The sequence below is a fragment of the Cygnus atratus genome, chromosome 1 (genome assembly GCF_013377495.2).
Source record: "Cygnus atratus isolate AKBS03 ecotype Queensland, Australia chromosome 1, CAtr_DNAZoo_HiC_assembly, whole genome shotgun sequence".
In the NCBI taxonomy this organism is placed as follows: Eukaryota; Metazoa; Chordata; class Aves; order Anseriformes; family Anatidae; genus Cygnus; species Cygnus atratus.
Window position 1 is genome coordinate 51210329 of NC_066362.1, and position 21050 is coordinate 51231378.

The 21050-nt window shown below is 36.6% G+C and overlaps 1 protein-coding gene across 1 annotated transcript; it reads right to left on the reverse strand.

Moving 5' to 3' along the window:
• Positions 1 to 896: 896 nt before the first annotated feature.
• Positions 897 to 14694, reverse strand: NTS (neurotensin). Its single transcript, XM_035551822.2, has 4 exons — positions 14399 to 14694; positions 10242 to 10303; positions 3200 to 3424; positions 897 to 1275 (listed from the first exon to the last, which is right to left on the reverse strand). Exons 1-4 carry the CDS (start codon positions 14457 to 14459, stop codon positions 1129 to 1131), a joined length of 495 nt encoding a protein of 164 aa, XP_035407715.1. The 5' UTR covers positions 14460 to 14694; the 3' UTR covers positions 897 to 1128.
• Between the last annotated feature and the right edge of the window lie 6356 nt (positions 14695 to 21050).

Below are 21050 nucleotides of genomic sequence, written 5' to 3' on the forward strand. Positions count from 1 at the left end.
CATCTGATGTAGGGATTAGACACATGGAGCTGGAGAGTGTGTGAGTTTCAGGTGGTACTTGAGAACTTACCACTTGAAAATACACTTTTTTTTTTTTTTTTTTTTTTTTCCATGATGGGAGCTTCCCCTTTGGTGGACTTCCAAGACTATCTTCAGCTCCCAAAACTACCTGTTGTTATTACAGATTTGTAGAGGGAGGGAGCTTTGTAGAGGGAAATAGCTTTCAATAGTAAATGTAAGATGTTCTAACTTTAATTCCTCTTTTAAATATTTTTTCCCAAATTTCTCATATAACTGGATTAGTATAGTGACTTTTCCAGTAACACCACAGGAGAATGAATCATCTTTTTTTTTTTTGTTTTAATTTTTTTTTTCCTGAGCACTCATAAATTAGGTAAACACCATAAATTATTTTACTGATTTAATAAACTCTTTTCCTTATTTAGTCAATGTTACATGAGGTTATGAAGCATATCTGGCTGTGTTCTCAGTAGCATACTTTGTTAAAGTCTCATTAATGCATTTTCTTAAATTATGGCAAGTGGTAAGTCAGGAATCAAGAATTTAAATTCACTTACAAGCAGGCTGTTTTAAATACAAATTTTGAAATTGCCAATAAGTATTTGACCATATTTCCTTACTTACTTAGACCTAATCCCTAATAATTTAAATTGGCCAATCTATAAAATATTGCAGCAGTTCTGAATACTGTATTATATAAAAACTTGCAAGAATATATATGTTTGAGGTGTTCCAAGAACAAGTTTCCATAACAAGAAATTGTTAAGATTCTCAGTCAAGACAATATCAATTTCCTTGATGTATGTCAGTGTGTGAAAATAGGAAAAATACTGTATTGTTGGAAATATGTTGAAATCTCAGTAGTGTGCAATACATCACGCTTAGAAAGTAGATTTATTTGCAAATGTATTGATCCAATTAATTTCAAGTAGGAAAATAATCACAAACAAGAAACAGCCATTGCAAACAACAAAAAAGACAGTTATGTTGTCATCTTGATGTTTTTCCATAGTATATTTTCACACAAGTATGATTTTAGATCTAAATAAGATAACCATAACACACAGTTACCTATAAACTAAGTACACATTGTTTTCCTCTGCTGCATCAGTAATATGAACTTCTCTTGAGTATGTATGGTCTTCTAGCTTTGTTCACATGTAGTTGTCTCTTCAGAATATAGGGATTTTTTCTTTTCATTATTTCCTTTTCTTGGCTTGAGTTCTCTAGATCATAAGCATCTTGCTGAAGTAACTGTAGGATGTCAGAAGACACAGAATGGTATCAGGGTTTTTTGGTAATGAAAATTATCAATTCCTAGAGAGCTTTATAAGCCCCAAACTCAGACCTAACCTAATATCAGGCTACAAATTTGCTGAATCCTATGGAAGTGATATTTAAATTCTGCTGAAACTAATGAGATCATTGGTTTTGACTAGAGAAAAGCTGATATGCCCTTCTTCGACTAAATTTGACTTAAAGCTTCCTAATGATTGTCACTTTATAATTTAACCGAAAGACCTCCTAAAACACCCACTCCTTGCTGTTTTCAGCTTTTGAGGAATATTTTTATCTCCAAATTCCTACAACTAAAAAATCAAAATTTATGATGAGTAAGTAAGAAATGAAATAAAGCTAAATTTTTATCAATCAAATATGTTATATAACTGTGTTTTACTTGGAGTTTTTTAAGTGTTTTCTTCAGATTAATTCTTGCTGGATCTATTAGGATTTCATCCATTTTCTTATAACATTCTTCCATGGTCAAGTACAATCCTACTGATTTTAGCTGATTGTGGCTGAAAGGAATTAAACTAAAAATATTTTTAGACCCACCTCAATATTTCCCTAAACAATCAAACTCTGTTACTCACTTAATTCCTTAATAAATAAGAGCTCATCTAAATTCTGTTGATATCAATGGAAAAGCTCTTATGGTTTCAACAGACTTTGGAATCAATCCTGGACGAGTAAGATCATAAGAACTTGTTTCATTGCATAAACTGTTTATTTCAAGCCTGCTCCCTCTGTCTCTATCCCTTCTTTTTCTATTATGCCTTAAAATTTTTTGTGCTGCTTAACAATGTTCCTAAGCTGAGAGAGAAATACCCTTTTTTAATTTCACGTGGAGTATGGTTAGGAGTGGTGCTTCCCAACCACCACAAAAAGTGATGCAATTGTAATTGCAGGAGCTGTGATTAAGTTGCAGGCTATTGCATGTGGTCAATGCTATGGTAGCTCTTTTTCAGCAATAAATGTAACAATGGAGTCATCAGAAAACTGGTTCTCAGAGACGTTGCAGACTTTTGCATGGGCCATCCTAGCTGGTATGAAAGATTGAGAATAAGCAAATATAGAGCTGTGATTCAGCAAGCAAAAGGGTATTAGGACTCAGCCAGACTGCCCATGTATCTGTAACAGCTGAAGAAATGTGATTTTGCTGGAAAGCGGGTAGTGCTACTACACAAAGCAACTTTTAATGTAATACATATCAGTGTAAACGGATTCTGTTAAGTGCTCTTCATGTGATCATTGCACTAAGGTACATATGATAGGTGGACTAAAAACAATCACTATTTAGGATTAGCAGTCTTCAGGTGTGGGAGAACAGGCAAGCAGGATTCCCTTGATTCTGGTTTCCTAGCAATGGTAAATCCAGAGTACCTGGTAAAATTACATGTATACATGGGCATGTGTCCATGTATTTTGAATCCAGTTTGTCTTAGGGCCTTGAAAGGTTTTACAGAAACTCTGCCTACAGTTAGTTATGCCTGAATAAATATACAGTAATTTCATGTGTGTTAAGCAGATTTTAATTTTGTACTCTGGTTCACTGCCACATGCTTGTTTGGTTTCCTGGAATGGCTATGAAGAGTGGAGAAATTATGTAGTTAAGAATACTTCACATATGTGCATGCATCTTTATCCAAAACAGGCATTCAGCTCTTGAAAAACTACATTAATTCACAACCCTTTCACTAACAGCCATATTAGAGGTATTAGGTATTACAGAATATCAAAAAGGTAAGGAAAGTTTAGACAATATAACAGGAGTGATTTAAACCAAGAACACACAAAGCTTGGAATACATAGGGTATGGATTTTATAAGATCACCGTGAAGACAAAGGGATCACAAAAGCGTAATAGTCATTGAAACTTGCATTTGTGACACTTTACCTCCCAATGCTGAAAGGCTCTACTGTGGCAAACTTTCTGGAGTTGATATACTGTCAGCATTGCTTCCAAGCTGAAGCCATCCAGACCAGCAGGGAACTGTCTTCCTGAAATGAGATCCTCTTCATCTGCCTCTACTGTTTCCCCCACTTGGTTGTTCATGTTGTTGACAAGATTGCAGACATTTAACAGGGTCGTTTTCCAGTAAGGAAGTTTTGCTCTGTTAATCTGAAAATACAAATGTCCTCTACTTAATGTATTGCAATTTTTGGTTTGTTTTGAGTAATAATGTGTGACATTCAAGCATTTTGGTAGGAACAAGTTTGCTTGTTTAAAGTCTTTTTCATCTGCCCAACTTTAATACAATAATTAGAGAGTGCAGAAATTAGGACAACTCCTTTATTAAAAACACGAAGTCTGTTTCCCCACTGCCTTACCCTCAAGGTAGATATATGCGATGTTAAAGTAAACTGCTACCAAACCAGAATGGTAGCATTTCATAGTCATTCTACACAGGTGCAAACAAAAACACAAATGGAAATTAATATAAATTCATAGGTGTAAGTCAGGACAATGAGTCAGGACCACTGGATAAATTCCCAGTGCCAGATTCCAAGCTGGATGCTTGTGGTTAACTAGAAACTCCTCCCCAGTTCAGAACAAATACCAGTCATTTCAAAATTCCCCAAGAAAAGGACAGAGTCCCTGCTTCAGGGAAAGCTGTCTGATGAGGCTGGATCTGATGTTATGGAATTTGTAAGCCCCAGGATTTTTGGATACTGGAGAGTCATGAACATGAGAGATGTGTATAGAAGGTCTAGGGACTTGGATAAAGGTGGAGCAAAGATGAAATAGAGTTGTGCAAACGAAGTCTTCCTGATTTTGTGGCTGGACTGAAAAACTGAGACCAACTGTTTTTGGGTGGTCCGTAATGAACTATCTCAGGGTTGTTATAGAAAGACAAAAATAAACAGAAATTTCACCATGGTCTGTGACAATTTTTGCTTAATCCAATACCTTACATTATTTAAGAGCTATTTATCTTTTAAAACCTTTAAAAATACATGAGAAAAAACATTTTTACTTTTTATTAGTATTTTTTTCAAGCAACTGTGGTAATAGTTTTCTTTAGCTTTGATTATCCATGGAAAAAAAATGAAGTGAAAAAAATAATTCCTACCTCATTCACTGCTCTGTTTTCTTTGCCACTTTCTTTCTCACACTATCAATTATTTCTTCCAAATTGTATTCCTCTTATTGATGGGTATTAGTTTACTACTTACTGAAACTAGTTTCCTTCAACTGGAACTGGTGATGTAGCAATCTCCAATCAAAAGCCACAGAATAAATTTCTGTTTATTAATGGCAAGGGTTTCCTTGCTGAATGCATTAGAATTACACTCTACTAATGAACTAAAACGTAGTTTCTTTTCCTGGATGTACCAAATTAAATACGATTATTGCATTAATACAGACATTGCCTTTTACTAACCAACAGCATTAACTGAGAGTGTGAATGCAGTTCTTACCTAGTTGAACATTTGGTAATCACACAACCTGTAGTTTCTTCAAAGCGATTTCCTAACAAAGAGGTATTGTATGTAAGATTTGTGCATATTTGCTACAATTTTTTGAGGGAAAAGAAAGAAAATGGAGAGATGTGAACAAGAAACAAGAAAGGCTCTCATCACTAATATCACTAGTTGAAAGAAATGCCCTTTTGTCTTTAATCATTACTTCAGTATATATCTGATATATGCATGCATTTCAGAATGAGAGTAATTTAGTCCTTTGATACAACTGCTGTGTTCTTAGCTTCCTGACAGGGCTCAGAAAACACGTAGTATTTTGTTCTGAGGCTAAGAAGAAAATTCCCAAATTTTATTCAGAAGGTTCTGCATTGTTTCGGCTCATCTGCTGTCCCATTCAGGTGCTCCATTCCGGAAATTAGTCAGTTTAATTATTTGAAAAGATGTGGCAGGTTCAAAACAAACTTAACCTCTTTAAAGAATGCCTAATTTAATTAAGAAAAGTTAAATTAGCAAAAAGAGCAAGTGTGCACGCGATTTCAAAATCTTTGGTCTTTTCAAAAATATTTGTGAAATGCAAAACCATGGAGCTTTTCATACTAAATGAGGTGACTTTTCCAATACAATTCTTTCTCTTGGGTATATGAAAGAAATATGAACTAGTTAAATTGCAATGAAGAATTAAATCTAGGGACAGTGCTATGTGAGCAAGTGAGAACTGTAAGTTGAAACCAAGTCCAGTGGATGGGACTGGAAAAGAAAAAAAATGGGGAAATATGTTATGCCTTCTTGAATAATTTTTAATAACTTTTGATCACAAGATTCTATTTTATGTTACCTTGATGCACGTCTTTGTTTAAAGGAATGCTACTCTCTATTAGTAAAATACTTAAATTGCAGCCTCCATTAGGTGCAATTTGTCTTAGCTGCTACTTATGAGGTTAGGGGAAAATAGTCTTGCAGTTCTGTCTGCAACCATACTTTGTCAGTCAAAAGAGTCTAATTCTCATTAATACCTTGCATATATCACTTCAAAATATTTTTTTACTTGAGTACACATGCTTCTGACTTACACTCCTGTGGACTCACACAACGATACTATAAAGCATTAAGAACTTTTTTTTTTTTTTTTTTTAACTGAACATGAAGCTCTCTAGGTCATGTCCACTCACTGAACAAAGCAGTCGTGTTACTTTTCTAATACACTTCACTATTACAGCAAGCATTACAACCACACAGCTTTGTTTGTATGGAAAATCTCTGAGGTGGGTATTCTGGAGAAAAAGAAAAGAAAGGCAAAAATAGTTTTAGATGACTGTAACACAGATGTTCAGGTACACTTCCAGTGCGTGATATATTTTCCACACAGGTCTAAGCAATACCAACTACAGTTGCTCAAGATATGTTTTGCTATAACACCTCCACGAGAGATCAAAGAACTCATACCTGTCAAGAAGGAACACATTTTTTTGAAGATTAACTTGAAAAAAAATCAGGGAGGGATCTGATTGAACAAAAGAGACTGCTGGATGAATCAGTATTTAAAAATTATTAATGCTAAAGAATTCATGAAGTGAATATTATATACACATTTCCATTGTTGAACATGCGTCTGAAATATGACTCAGATATATGGTTTCCCACACCTTTTTACATCTTGAGAAGTGAAAAGAGAAGTTAAAATTGACTAAGTAACTGAAATGAGCTTGAGAATATTTTCTTCTTGACAACAGTCCTTTCCTATGAAAAACTTCAGAGAATCCCAAGTTATAATACATCTGATATATTTTTCTTTCCATTTCTGGTTGAATGATGACCCAATAAAATTTATTTAATATAACTTATTGTTGCTGTTTTGTAATTAATACCTCCCAAATGTTAACTAATAATAAAGTTCTTTTTTTTTTTATATATATATTCTTGCCTTCATCTGGTGAAAGGAGGTGAAAAACAGATTCGTAACCAAATAAACCTCAAGACACCAAAAATATAAAAAAAGAACTTGGACTTAGCTTACAGAATTCCTGAAGTATTATAAGGCAGAGAACGGAAGGCTTTTTCTGGTGCTTTTTCATAGAATCATAGGATCATAGCCTGGTTTGGGTTGGAAGGGACCTTAAAGATCATCTAGTTCCAACCCCCTGCCATGGGCTTCCATTAGACCAGGTTGCCCAACCTGGCCTTGAACATTTCCAGGGATGGGGCATCCACAGTTTCTTCAGGTAACCTGTTCCAATGCCTCGCCACCCTCTGAGTAAAGAATTTCTTCCTAATATCTAATCTAAACCTACTTTCTTTTAGTTGAAAAATATTACCCCTTGTCCTATCACTACACTCCCTGACAAAGAGTCCCTCTCCTGCTTTCCTGAAAGCTCCCTTTAAGTACTGAAAGGCTGCTATAAGGTCTCCCTGGAGCCTTCCCTTCTCCAGGGAGACCTTCTAGCAGCCTTCTTTTTCTGGTACACTTCCTTGTTGTTAGTTTTGTTTCATGAATTCCTCTACATAGAGCAAAGCAGGAATTTCACTTGTTTTTCATCAACATTAATGAAAGAGTGTGCAGATATCTCAGCATGCTGCTGAAGTCATGCAAAAGTATCAGTAGTATAAACCGTATTGGCTCAACAGGTCTGCACTGTCTACATAGGTGCTTCAAGGGTTCCTCTTCAGAATAGTAGTTGAATTTTGTTCAGAATGTATCAATAGAAATTATAATAAAAATGTTCTCTTTCTTTAAGTAAATAAGTTATTGAGTTCCATTACAGCCAAAGTTCTTCCATGATATACACTAATGCCTTTAAATGTAAAGGGTTGTAAGCAATGTCTAAGTCAGGAAGTCAACAACTCCTAGGCAGCTGTAGCCTCATCTGCCTCTGACAAAAAGGTTAAACTTTCTGGCATATACTGTCAGGAATAGGCATCCAAGAACAGTAAGAAGCTCAGAGTGTCCAAGATTTCAAAAAATTAATGTAAGTGGGTATCACAACATTATATTCGAGTGATAAGCTATTCAAAGAAACACTTTTGTTCCTTTCTTTTTATTGAACTGATACCATCTCAATCTTGAGTTAAGGACATTCTTCGTGTAAATGGTGGTTTCATCTGAACATTTAAGGAGGAGGAATAGAGCTATCTTTTTGATACAAAAAACAGTCAGCAGGTAATTTCATACCTGTGACACCGCAGGTTGTGTAGTCTTACTAAATCTTGCAAAGGGCTCTTTGGATTTTATCTTAGAAGAAAGATACATAAAGCATTTTAGGGACTTGTTTGATCCCTTTATCTTCTTTGAGGTGTAACAGCAGAGGAAGACAGACTGTATTAAATGTTGAAGACAGTTCAAAATAAGCATGTATGTACTTGCTTTTAAAAAAAAAAAATGTTGTAGAGGTATTTAGCATATGGATGAATGGCCAAAAAGGCCAGCAGACACTGGACAACAGTCTGCGAAGTCAAAACCATGTGGTAAAAAGCTTATTTCCATAGTTTCAGAGAGACTATTAGTCTTAATAGCATACTTCACAAGTACCTACTTAGGAAGAACTTTTCTGTGAAATACTAGAACTATAAGTGCTAATCCACTTTACTGCATTTTTATATCTGGGTTTTCATAAACACTTTTTTTTTTTAATTTATTTATTGTTATTTTCCCCTCCATGTTAGTGCTGAGAACCATTAAGTCTATTTAAGTTGTCTGAATTTCCCTTGCTGTTGCTAACCAAGTCAGTGTCAAAGATGATTAATACAATTCAATAGTAATTGCCCTCAACTGGAACTTGATCTCAAGCAAAAACCAAGTCAGTTATCATATATACCATCATAAAATTTGTCTTTCACATTAGAGCCATACCTCTGTTGTAGACCAAACCTAGCAGAAGCCGACAGGAAAAAATATATATATTTGTCATTTTACTATTGAATGGGGTGGTCTATCCCTTGTAGGAGAAGTTTTATATACATTTTAGTGGTTCTACCATGCCTTACTTTGATGTCAAAGGACAATACATATTAAATGAATTAGTTTTAAATGATGATTTAAATGGTATAATCTAGAATTAAAATGATGTCTCTGATATATGTCTATTGTTTCTGTCTACTTCACGTGTCACTTGTCTTATATGTTATATATACCATGAGGAGATCAAATAGCAAGCTACATGATGTAAAACAACATGTAATAGTGTATGACATACATCTTCATATTATAAACTGGTGTACTATATTCGGGCATTTTTAGTTACTTGAGATTGTACTCTATGCTGAGAGAGAAGAGAAGATGGAAGTGAAAGTTAGGATCACAATTCCACTACAACCAGTAACAGAAATACCAACAACTGCAGGGTTTTCTCCCAGGACACATTATGGTTTGGCACACAGAGAAAGAACTATTTTTGTCAGCCTCCTACATTTAAATTTGTCTCTGAAAAATAATCTGTATTAAATCTTTCTTTACCTTAGAGAAGCAAGTGACAAACAGGTTTGTTTGGAATCGACCATGCCAATAAAGAACTTGGGAACCTAAGAATTGCTAGACCAGATCAGAACAATCTATTTTCTAGCCTCATTTCTCATCCTGGCATATTCAAAGACTACTGTGAAAAATCTCACACATAACCAAACACAGTAAATACTGTATTGCAGGCAGGCTTTGTCCTTAACATTCAACTAGTCATTAGCTTATGAATCCTTATTTGAAAATTTTCATGAAAATCTCTTCATTTTCACTGAAATCAAGCTGCACTTGAACTTCATGAGAAACAAGAGTTAAATCACTCAACCTTAAGCCTATAACACTCATTTCAGAGTTTGTTCTTCAATATGTTGCTGAAGAAATATTAGACATCTATATTTTTTAAATCATTCGTGGAAAGTAACAGTGTTGCAAAAGTGCTTGTCTATCAGCCCATTCAGTACATATGTGCAACACTTGCTGCTTCACCTAGGTCAGTATGAGCTTGGATCAGAACTTTTTTCTATTTGTATTAAATAACATGTACATCACTCACAGTCTGGCCACTTGTCAAGGAAATGTCATTTACCAGATTAATAGTTTCATAGTCATCTCCCCATGTTCTTGTACTAACACTACGATGAAATTCCTAAACTAAGATCACCATATGCATTAACAGCTTTTGCTTCATGACTGTCTTAATTTTATGTGCATATAGAAAAAAAGTTCTGCATAAAAAAATCTCACAGATTTGACTAAAGGTTAATTTAGCTTTCAGCAGACATAATCTTATTGGAAACACATTTCCTCTTATAAATTTATGTCTCTACACATAACGCACTTTTGACAGTTTAATGAAAGTAACAGTGCTAAAACTGAGGAACACTTTTTGTGTCACATCAACACCTTCAAATTTCCTTTGAACTGAGAAAATCTTGCACCAAAGTGATGTCTAGCACTAAACTTTTAGGTCTAGACCATAAGTTATTACTTTGTGTAAAGACTTATAGGTTTGTAATGAGAATTCATTTGCTCCCTACCCATCAACTAAAAGAGGAAAAATAATTACCTTTGATGTATACATATTGGTCAATAAATCTGCTTCTAATGCTTTCATTTCCTCTTCTGAATCTGGGAATAAATCAGTAACATATGTTGATTATTTCATTATAAATCACGGACATCTGAATTCAGCAAACAGTATTTAGATATTTCAATTAGTTTTGGAAGAAGAAAAAAAAAAACTGTAATAGAAGTACAGCAAAGTGATCTAAATGGACTGTGATGAGCCTTTAGGTAAGAGTAATATTATTTTGAAATGGATACTCAAAACATTTTAAAGCAGAATCAAGCTTATTGAGGTGAAAATGAAAGGATTATTAATGAAAGGATTCGTTAATTCATTAATCTCAGTTCACTGGTCAACAGCCATTCCAGTAAACAAAACCACTGCTATATCTTCATTCAAAATGAGTATGATTTTCATAATCACTGTTTGTCACCTCTCCTAACCTTGGAAGATTTTGGATATTTATTTTCAAAGAATATTTCCTTAAGTAGCAAATAAGAATTTAGATCAATGGCAATTGAGCTACTTGACAAAATTTAGTCTCAATTATTCTTAGTTAAATTAAGAGTATTTTTACTGATATGAGGGAATTGAGCAAGACAAGCGTTTGTGATACAAGCTCTTCTGAAAATGCATACTCCAAATGAAAGTATTCTAACCAAAATTCTTAGGATTTTCTTTACTAATGTAATTGACTTTTAATAGCTCAGTGGGCTTGCAAGACTTGGTTTGGTCAAAAGAGTAAACATTGCTGTAGAAAGAAGAAACAGTCAAAAACTTTTCTGCTTTGTGCTCTACAGAACCACAAGGAAGAACTGTCACCTTGAAAATGAAACAGCAATTACAGCTCAAATATGAGATGTATACAGAAATCTAGTGAAACAAATTTCCACATGGCTTTTAGGTTCCACAGATTACTAGCAGTCCTAAGCCAAACAATACAATTACATAGATTTAAAACCAAACTACACAGATATTTATTCCATATTAATATAAACCATACCTCAGTTTTATTAAAATGATACATGTTATCAGCATGTAATACCCTACCACAGAATCTGTGGATAGATTCTACTTATGTCTGAATTTCAGGGATCATCACCACATTATCTTAATACTCTAATTCTGTCTACAGAACATAGGACCATAAGAAAACTTTTATGTGTGTGTGTGCTTGTCTGTGATAGATTTCTGCTAGCACAGGAAGTCTACTATTACAATACTCTTAAAAATCGATCATGATCAGTTTTTGTAACAAGATCACCCACACCCCACCACATTTCTTCTTCGGGAAATTCTTCCAAACTATCAAAGGTTATTCACATTCTTCTAATTTCAAGCCTAATTTATTTCCAATTAAAATTTTATTCACAGCTCACATATAACCTCCTTCACTATATATGCTGCCTCTCTATTTTTAACATTTATCCAACTCATGTGGGTTTTGAGAATAATCACAACACTTCCTTACTTAGATCTTCAAGGTATTTTTATATGGTGACCATCAAACAAATGCAAGGTCACTGTGCCTCTACTTTAGAGTTTCAGACATAAGCCATTCCCCTGGAAACACCACAGACACTTTACTGAAAGGCTATGCTCATAGCTATTACACTGTCTCTGATCTACGTAATAGCCACCTGTTCCTTAAGTCATCAGTGACCCTCCCCCGTGCCTGATGTGATCTCAACACAGCACGGCACAAACTAGATCAGAGGTCCTACTACTTAACTGCCTTAATGTTTTCCAGGTGCTAAAGAAGTAGCTTTCAGACACATTTTTGGATTTTTATTGTCTTTCATGGCTGAAAAACCTTATTATCTTGTAATAAGAGTAAGGTCAGATAGCATGACCAAGTCCTATGTCTCCTCACACATTTCCAAGAGCCATGGTTCTGTTAAAAGGAGTTTGTAATAGAAACTTATTATTTCCTAATCTATTACACTTTGCACAGCAGTACTTCTTCCCATTTTTATTATTCAGGTCATCAAAAACTCCTATGCATTATAACAGTCTTCCTCTGTAGTGATGCTCATATTCACCTTTGTGTTACTAGTTCAATGCATTCATTCATTCATCCTTTCCTTCATTTTGCATTGAAGTTGTTATCAAAAGTATTGAGTAAGACTGGTCAGCAGTACTGCAGCAACTCACTAGCAACTCCTCTCTAGCCTAATACCCTACAGCACAACGTATTGTCATTGTTACCTGATCTTTTAACAGCTTCACCTGTAGCTGAAGGTCTTTCTGCTGGAAGCAAAAGACACCACAGCTGAATTTCTACTAATGATAGCAGCAGCTCCTACAAGTGTGTGAACAGTACAGGTGTGACAGCATTGTGATTTGTTGTGTTCTATCAGCTGGGAGCAATAAAATAACTTGCATCTGGTCAGCACCCTGGCTTTTAAAGGCCATATAGAATAAAAGATTGTTTCCACACTGTCAGGGGTAGAAGACAGATGCATAAGTGGAAGGTTGCACTGAATAGATAGGTATTAAACATTTTGATAAGAGAAAAGAACTTTGGAGGACGTTATTTAGGAGATCATTGCTAGAGTGAAAAATGAAACAAAGCTTGGAGGAGGAAAAGGGAGTGCACACAGATAATTCAGGAGTGAAAGAGACAGATGAGGAGTAAAAGCATTAAAAGATCACTCAGAGCAAAGAATAAAAAAATCACATTACATGTTATTGTCCAAATCTAAGGAAGATCCACACACTTTGTTGTCTTTTTAATGATTTGTTTATAATTGTTATAGCTTCTATTCATGTATCTACATTCTGTAGAACTAGTTACCTTCTACAGGAACATACTTTCCCCCGATGGCAGATATTTTCAAAGGGAAATTAAACTAAAGATCATTTTCTTTGTGACATAATTGTCCGTATTAGTAAAAACTGATTTGGCCTTTCCATGCAAACTTCTCTATGACATTTCTCTTTTAAATATAATTTCAAAATTTCCAGCAAATGAACCATCATGTTAGTTACATATACGATTTCATTTGTTCTTGTATGCACCTCTTATAATTTCCACTGAAATCTTCGGCTTTAGTGGGCTTATGAATTCGATACTGCCTAACTGAAAATACTATTCATGCCTTTGCTTAAAAAGCTTTAGATTTATGGGGAGAAAATAATAAATATTAAGTCCTGTCACTGAGATCACCAATTCTCTAAAACACACAAAACAATAATGGTTAAGTTGTGACAAAATACAGATATTAAGCGTGTTACATTTTTCTTCTCTGGGGAAATGAAAATTGGTAACTTGCATCCAAAGAGGGGAATTCTGAGTCTTCCTGAATACTAAAGCACAAAAATAAAGCCATTTGTAAATTTACTCCTTAAATTTTGTGAAGTTACAGATTACAGTCATTTGCAAGTTAGAGTGGATTTTAAAGCCTATTCTGCTCCATGTCTGTGGCTGTACACCTGTTTTTTGTTGTTGTTTTGTTTTTCTCAAAAGCTGATGACCTAAGTGACACAGCTATGTCATTTTCCAAATGAGAAGGCAGTGCATTTTCATATATGGCCCTCTTTTTTGTGTTTCCAAAGTAATTGATCGTGGAAAAGAAATGCACTTACATTTAACTTCCTGTTGTGTGATCAGCATCTTTGTGACCAGCAGTTTTTGTCATCATTTTGGTACAGTTACTAGCTTTTTCTTTTTTTTTTTTTTTTTTCCCCTCCAGAATACTAAAATTTTACTTCAGCTACTAAGAAGTGACTACAATGCATATGTAGTCATGTTGATTTGGACTACGGGAGATATTCATACATGTTGCAGAAAATACAGTATATATGATGGTTTGGAAATACATGGTATTCAGCAAACCTCAAATGAGGCAGCATAATTAAGTGGACAGTCTACACCGATGTGTGTTTCTCAATGACTACTCTACACTAACAACCACGGCAGCGATGCTGTGGGGCGCAACGGCTTACAGGAAAGGAGAAAGTTAGGAGAGTATCAGAGAATACGATGCTGGCCAGAGCCTGTTACCGGGGCAGCTCCTTGGCGCCTGAAGTTCGTCCACCTCGTTGCGTCCAGTCCCGCTGGAGGGGGCAGGAGCGCCCGGGGGCCGGCTGCTGCCAGGGGCCAGGGAGGCTCCGTGTGCCGGCGCGGCGGGGCGCAGGGCACGGCGGGGGCTTACCTGAGCAGAGGCTGCAGGAGGCCAAGGCCAGCAGCACCACGCACACCAGCTGGGCTCTCATCCTTGCCGCGCCACCTTCTAGAAAGTAAAGTCCATAAATCCTGGGGAGAGACGGAGAGAGAGACAGACAGACACACAGAGAGAGCCGCTCCGCGCCCTCGGCAGCGTGCTGACGGGCGGCCGCAGGCACTAGACAGGGGACCCGGACCCTTCCCCAACTATATAAGCCGCGGGGTGATGTCACGGCGGTGCCGCCATCGCCTCCCTCCTCCTCTTCCTCCTCCTCCTCCCCCTCCTTCCCCCCCCGCTCCCGCTTCCCCCTCTCCGCCGCTCCGCGCCCGGCGGCTCTGACGCCAGTGGCCGCCTGACGCACGCGGAGCCCCGCGGGGCGCGCAGCAGGGCGCGCAGCAGCCCCCCCAAACGCCCACACACCCAGCGCCGCCCGAGCGGGCTCGTCCCGGCTGCGAGCTGTCCCCTGAGCTCGGAAAGCCCCCAGACACATGTATATGTATATTCATCATTAATGAAAAGAAAAAGTTTCCGCAGTTGCTCGGACACCCGCCCGCGCTGGGCGCTGAGCCTTGTGCGGCCGGCGTTTGGTGCGCTGTTTTAGCCCTTTTAGCTTTCCCCGAAGCGAGGGAGGGACCCGCACGCCCGGCAGAGCAGTGGGCACGGGCGACAGGAAACATGAATTCCATGTGTGAGCAAGAGAGAAAGATAACGGGAAAGTCACTTGCTACAGCTTTTTCACAGATGCGCAGGAAATGCGCGTGTCTCGCCCTACACGGCGAGGCTCGCTATCCCTTCTGAAGAGTAAGCCCACAGCTATTGTTTCGAGAGAGTAAGCGCTCCTACAAAACATTTCTTCTACGGTTTACTTTTGTGCTTGAATTTTGGTTCGTTTTTTCTTCTTGAATTTTATAATACTCCTCAGATGTCTTACCAATATTGTAAAATACTGGAAGGAAGTATTGTAAAATACTTACCAGTATTGTAAAATACCAGTATTGTAAAATACTGGTAAGACATCTAAGGAGCTGACGGCCCCCTAAAGCACGCAGGAGACGGGAAGCGCTCCGCGGAAGGGAGCGCGGCCGCGGAGCGCTGGCGGCGCTGCCCCGGGAGGGGGCGCCGTGGCAGCGGGCGGCGCCGGGGGGCGCAGGGCGGCTGGCGCCGGGCATCTGTCACGGGATGTACCCCGCACCTCAGCGGCCCGGCAGCTAAACAAGCAAATCCCCACGGAAATCGTCTGAAGTAGAGGGTAGGGCAGGCTAATCTTTAAGGTGTGAGTGTGTAACTGTAAAGCTGAAGATTCGCGTCAGCCTCCATCATGCTACTGCTTTTAGTGTGATTTTTCTCGGATACAGACAAATGCTCCATCTGTTGAATGCAGATAGTACAATGTGGAACATTTTGGTCTCTGAATACTTTTAAGGATGGATACACATGCCACACATAGCAGAAACGCACTCTGGTAGATTTCTGCTAGAGTGAATGTTCTCTGCACTGCAGAAAGCTTCCTTTAAAATACAAAGAACAGTGATGGGTGCTGCTGCCCTACTCTACCCTTTGTGCCTGCCTCTGCCACTGAAAAGATGCTGCAGAAACAGAAAACCTGCAGAAATTTCAAATCCGTGATACACGGAACACCTGGTGAGAAAAGTTCAATTAACTGAATTTCTTCTTTCCTGAATAAACTTTTGCAGCAGAACTAAACTTAAATTTGGAGGTTGTTTTGTTTTATGGTCATATAAATACGTACAAAAAATACAGCCGAGTGTATTCTAGTAGTATTAGCTGTTTTAAGCCCAGACTTTTGCATACTGCTGCGAACACATCTTTCTTCCCTACTGAAATGGGGAAGAGAGGAAATGAGGAAAGGAAAAGGGAGGGAGGGAAGGAAGGAAGGAAGGAAGGAAGGAAGGAAGGAAGGAAGGAAGGAAGGAAGGAAGGAAGGAAGGGAATGCATTTATCATGGTGTATGGGCTCTGTTAATCTGCCAGAATTTCAGCTATAACTCATCTGTGTTAGCACAGAGGTTAGATTAGATGGCCACTCATGCTCCCCTCCAGTTCCATTTTCTATTATTTCCATGATGTAGAAAGACCAATCTGCAGCTGATTTTGCTCTGTGGGTGTTCTGCAGTTCAGAAGGCTCTGTGAATGAGAATCATATTTCATAGATATTTTCTAGTGCCTACTCTCTGTCACAGATTTCTTCAATAGTGTAATTGCCCATATTCTTATGTAACTGGAATTTATAGGAATGACATTTTATTTTTTTCCTCAGGAAGAGAGTAATTGCCAGCTTCCCTGCCATTAAAAATGATGACCACCCAATTGCTTTTATTATTATTATTATTAATTTATTTATTTATTTTAATCTTGGTATTCTAATATTAGTGATTTCAAGGGGATGCATGTATAGTATGTTTTGGGCTGCAATCTTTTTTATCATTGCTCTGTTTTCACCTGTTTGGTTGCTGTTCGTGGTGTTTTTTTTCCTGAGAAATGTAAAAGCAGAAACTTCACTGTTAAAAATCTTCTTTTCTTTCTTACCACATTGAATGTTCTCACATATTATCTTCAAATCCCCTGAATCAGGCACAACTGAGTTCAGACTTTTTTTTTTATTATTATTCTTTTCTGTCAGTAGAACTGAACTATCTTCTGTTTTCCAGATATTCCCTTACTTACTTTTTGTACCTGTTTCCTACATCTGTAGCTTCTTCTCTGTTTAGACTTGCATATTAGGACTTTTAACCATTTAAAGAATTAATTCCTTAAATCATCTTGACTTCACCAAGTCATCATTATACCACATTTTCCCAGATGAGAACGATTTCTCTTGCAAATGTGCCTCAAAAAAACTTTTATAAGGAAAAAAACCCTCAAATCTCTTTCTCTCCACCTTTCTTTTTAAATATTTCTCTACTAGAGAAAACATTTATAACTCTTCATTAGTGTCAGTCAGCTTGGGAATCTCAGTTTATCTTTACTTGCCCTCAACATGTGATTTAAACAGCCTGTCCAGGCCCATAAATCATTTCCTTTCACAACTGTGAGGCATCTGAAGGTAATGAAACAGTCAGGCAAATGGCAGATTCATGAAAGCACAGATGCATAAATCTCTGTTTACCTTGACACTGAAACATAAAACTACCATCTCAACATACGGATGTCACCTATCACAAAAGCTATAATCACCAAACTGAAGGAGAAAAGCATTCTGATGATGATCCTGCAATAGAAGGTACTGGAACACAATAAGGAACAGTCAATGTTCTGGTTAGAATTCTTATGCCTTCGGAACAGAAATAAAAGTGAGAATGAATGAAGTGCAATTCAAGCTGTTCAATTTTTGTCATTAAATATATTAATTTGAGATTTTTTTTTTTTGGGGGGGGGATTTATTTTTATTTATTTATTTATTTATTTTTACCCAAACCTTGTAGTTGTATAAAAGTATGTGATCTAGAAGGAGGATTCTGAAGGAAGTCAGCATGACAATATTTCAAACAGCAAACTGGCTCAAGATGCTAACTCACAATCTCAACTTTGAATTTAGTTGTGTTGATTTAAGCTGCTTTGCCCCTACAACAGTTTGTTTATCAACATTTCGGGTTATTAATGCTTGACAGAAAACTGATGACACTAATTTTTGTTATGTCAGCTCAAAAGACAATAAGTTCAAGCAAAGCAGCCAGACAGAAGCATATTCAAAACACATTTAAAGTATAAAACAGATGCTGCAGATGAATTTCTCAGATATTGTGAGTCCTCAATGCCTCTTTCTCTGTCTCAAAATATATCTAGTTTTTTTTGTTTGTTTGTTTTTTGTCAGAACAGTGATGCTCAAGTATTGGTGCTGTGTTCATCTGCTGAAAATCCTAAAAATCCTGGAGACCATCTGTGTTGCTGAGGATAACAGGAAAAAACCAACAACAACAAAAAGTAAGGGAAAATGATGATTAACATGGTGAATCATTCCTAAGTAAGTAAAACATTAAGCATTTTGTCTACTTTAAACCCAACCTCCTTTAGCCATTCTGTGATATGATTTTTGAAAATTGTAAGGTTGTACACTTTAAGGAAAACTTGAAACTCTAACTGAATGATATTCAAGAATTTACTGTTGTAGAAAACTAAAAAAAGCCATAAGCAGCCACATTATTAGCTGAATCCAATGTTCATATATATATATATACATATATATATGCAGCAAATATATATATACATATATAATATGCAGCAAATCTATAGCACATTTTCAAGGAGCTGCAAATCAGCGGAAACTTCCTGGACTTCTAAAGGCTAAGAAGGTATTTATGATTTAAAGATCTGGACCCTGTAAGTGTGGAAGTGGCATTCTATGTAGCCTCTACAGATGAGAACTACATGTTTGGCAGGGCTTTTTTTCTTGACGCTTTCACTCTTCAAAGCATATACCCCAGGCGATCATGATTCTCAAATCACAGAATATTTTAAGTTTCTTCTCAACAGAATGATCTGAAGTACCATTTTTTTCTTTTGAATACTTTTTTTTTTCTTTAAAGCTGTTATATTTTGGGGACAATGAGATTCCATAACCCTTCTCCTGACAAAATAGAGTCTGTCTTTCTATTATTGTAAAGCAAATACAGCATGTACACATATACATATACAATTAAAACAGAGTTCAGTTAAAACAAAATTGTGAACCTTTCTCATATATATGTGTAGCTGTATAATTGTTTTAGTAAAATTCATTTTGGATAAAATAAGCCAGAAGAAAACTATCTTCCCTCCTACTTCTAGTTTCCCTTTTATTTTTTCCTTTTCTTTTTTTTTTTTTGTTCTTTAACTAGTATCCTTATAAACAATCCTAGAATCCTACTAGAATCCTAGCAAACAGTGCAGTTTAGAAGTGCCACCACAGTGTGTCATGGGAGTTATGCTTTGGACACCTCCTGCTTACTTTCACCTCTCAGCAGTGCATTCCCAGGACAGACTGCATATTTCTTATTTTTCTGATTACATATTTTCTCCAAATACCTAAGTTAATCAATTTTTCATTTGTCTCCAGTGAGCTATGAATATTTTAATTTAAGTTTCAGGATGTAGTATATAGAATGGATATGGGTGAAAAGCCTAATATAATTTTGTTGAGGATTGCATATTGATGAAATCCACTGTTCATCAGAGTGATCATGCTTTAAAATTCTGTTCTAAACTGATAAAATAGTTACAAAGTGCAAAATTATTGCTTTAATTGTCTACAATTCCTGAAAGAGCAAAATAAAATTGATCTGAATTCAGAAGGGTGAATGATATTCAGATTTTCTCAGCAATTGTTCTTCAGTTTTCCCCGGAACATGGTAACCAAAACCATTCAGTATACACTGCTATATTGCACTGCTTCAATTATGTCACATCAGTAGGAATTGGACTCTGTGCTGTGAAACTCTTGAAATCATTCTATTTTGTCTTTCCTGCCAACTTCACAAATTTCTTAAATAATTGTGCTATTTCCTTTACCCAAGAGTCAATTTCACTTTAACTAGTTATTTAGAAATCACATGGCCATGAAAAGATTTTGTGTTGAAAATACTGAGGAATATTTCCTCTGTGCACAGTAGAGAGGCAGTGTGTTATTATTACTGTAAATCAGTGAGATTATGCTGAGATCTTCAACTGGCCAGGTACAGGTTCTTCATAGGAGACTATAAGAGGTTCCCTAACTACAAGTAACCTTTCTGTTTTTATAAAAGGAAGTCTCAGGAGTCATAGACAGTCTTCCACAGTTCCTCTACTAGAAGGAAAAAAGACTAAGAATCACTGCATAATTTCATAGAAGTGTTTCCCTTTTTTATTTGTTGCTTTTCCTTATCTTCTCTCTTCAGAAAATTTCACTAAGCAGGGCAAAAGAACTGTTTTTTAACTTAAATCTATTATTCATATACAAGCTGTTTGGTTTCACTATTTATGAGTAGACCATTTAAAAGATGTTGCTAAATTTGATTGCCTTTGATTTAGGACTTATCTTCAGAACCAAAATATGAATTCAATGACCTTTGTTTTCAGTACTGTGCAAGCAAGCATGCACATTTCAAATCTACACCCCTTCCGCAACTTCCAGCCCTTTTACCTATGAGAGATGGAAAACATCTAATTTGCACATCTGTGGACTGAAATTTGCATATAAAACATTTAAGAAATTTCTTGGAGATTGAAAAGCAGACATCCTAATAAAGAAAGACAACATGGTAATAAGAAGACATGTTACAACAGCAAACACAACCAATCATTTACAACACGCAAAAACATAACAGACAAAGAAAGAAAGCAGTCTTATTGAAAAATAAAATCAGCCTTTGCATCTGAAGAATATTTGGCATTTGCATAACACCTTTCAATCTCAGTGTTTTACAAACATTAATTAACTAAAGCCATGTCTAAACTAGAATACAGTTTATAAGTATATGTACTGCTCTGGAAAAGAAAAAAAAAAAAAAAAGGGTTTGTTGTCTGTTGTCTGAAGCAGGGTATACCAGCCATGTATGTACTGGTAAGGCTTATCACAGGGACTTCTGAAGAGCTGCAACCTTTACCCCAATTCCTTATCAAAATCATCCAGAGAAGAGCATCCTTCTGGCCAGATGCCATGTTAGTAG

Bases quoted from the DNA above. Each gene is read 5' to 3' on its own strand.
- NTS (XM_035551822.2), bottom strand. From the start codon at position 14,459: ATGAGAGCCCAGCTGGTGTGCGTGGTGCTGCTGGCCTTGGCCTCCTGC. The intron at 10,304-14,398 runs GTAAGCCCCCGC...ATTTATTCCCAG, and splicing joins CTCCTGCAGCCTCTGCTCAG to ATTCAGAAGAGGAAATGAAA. The intron at 1,276-3,199 runs GTAAAGTGTCAC...GACATCCTACAG, and splicing joins GAGCCTTTCAGCATTGGGAG to TTACTTCAGCAAGATGCTTA.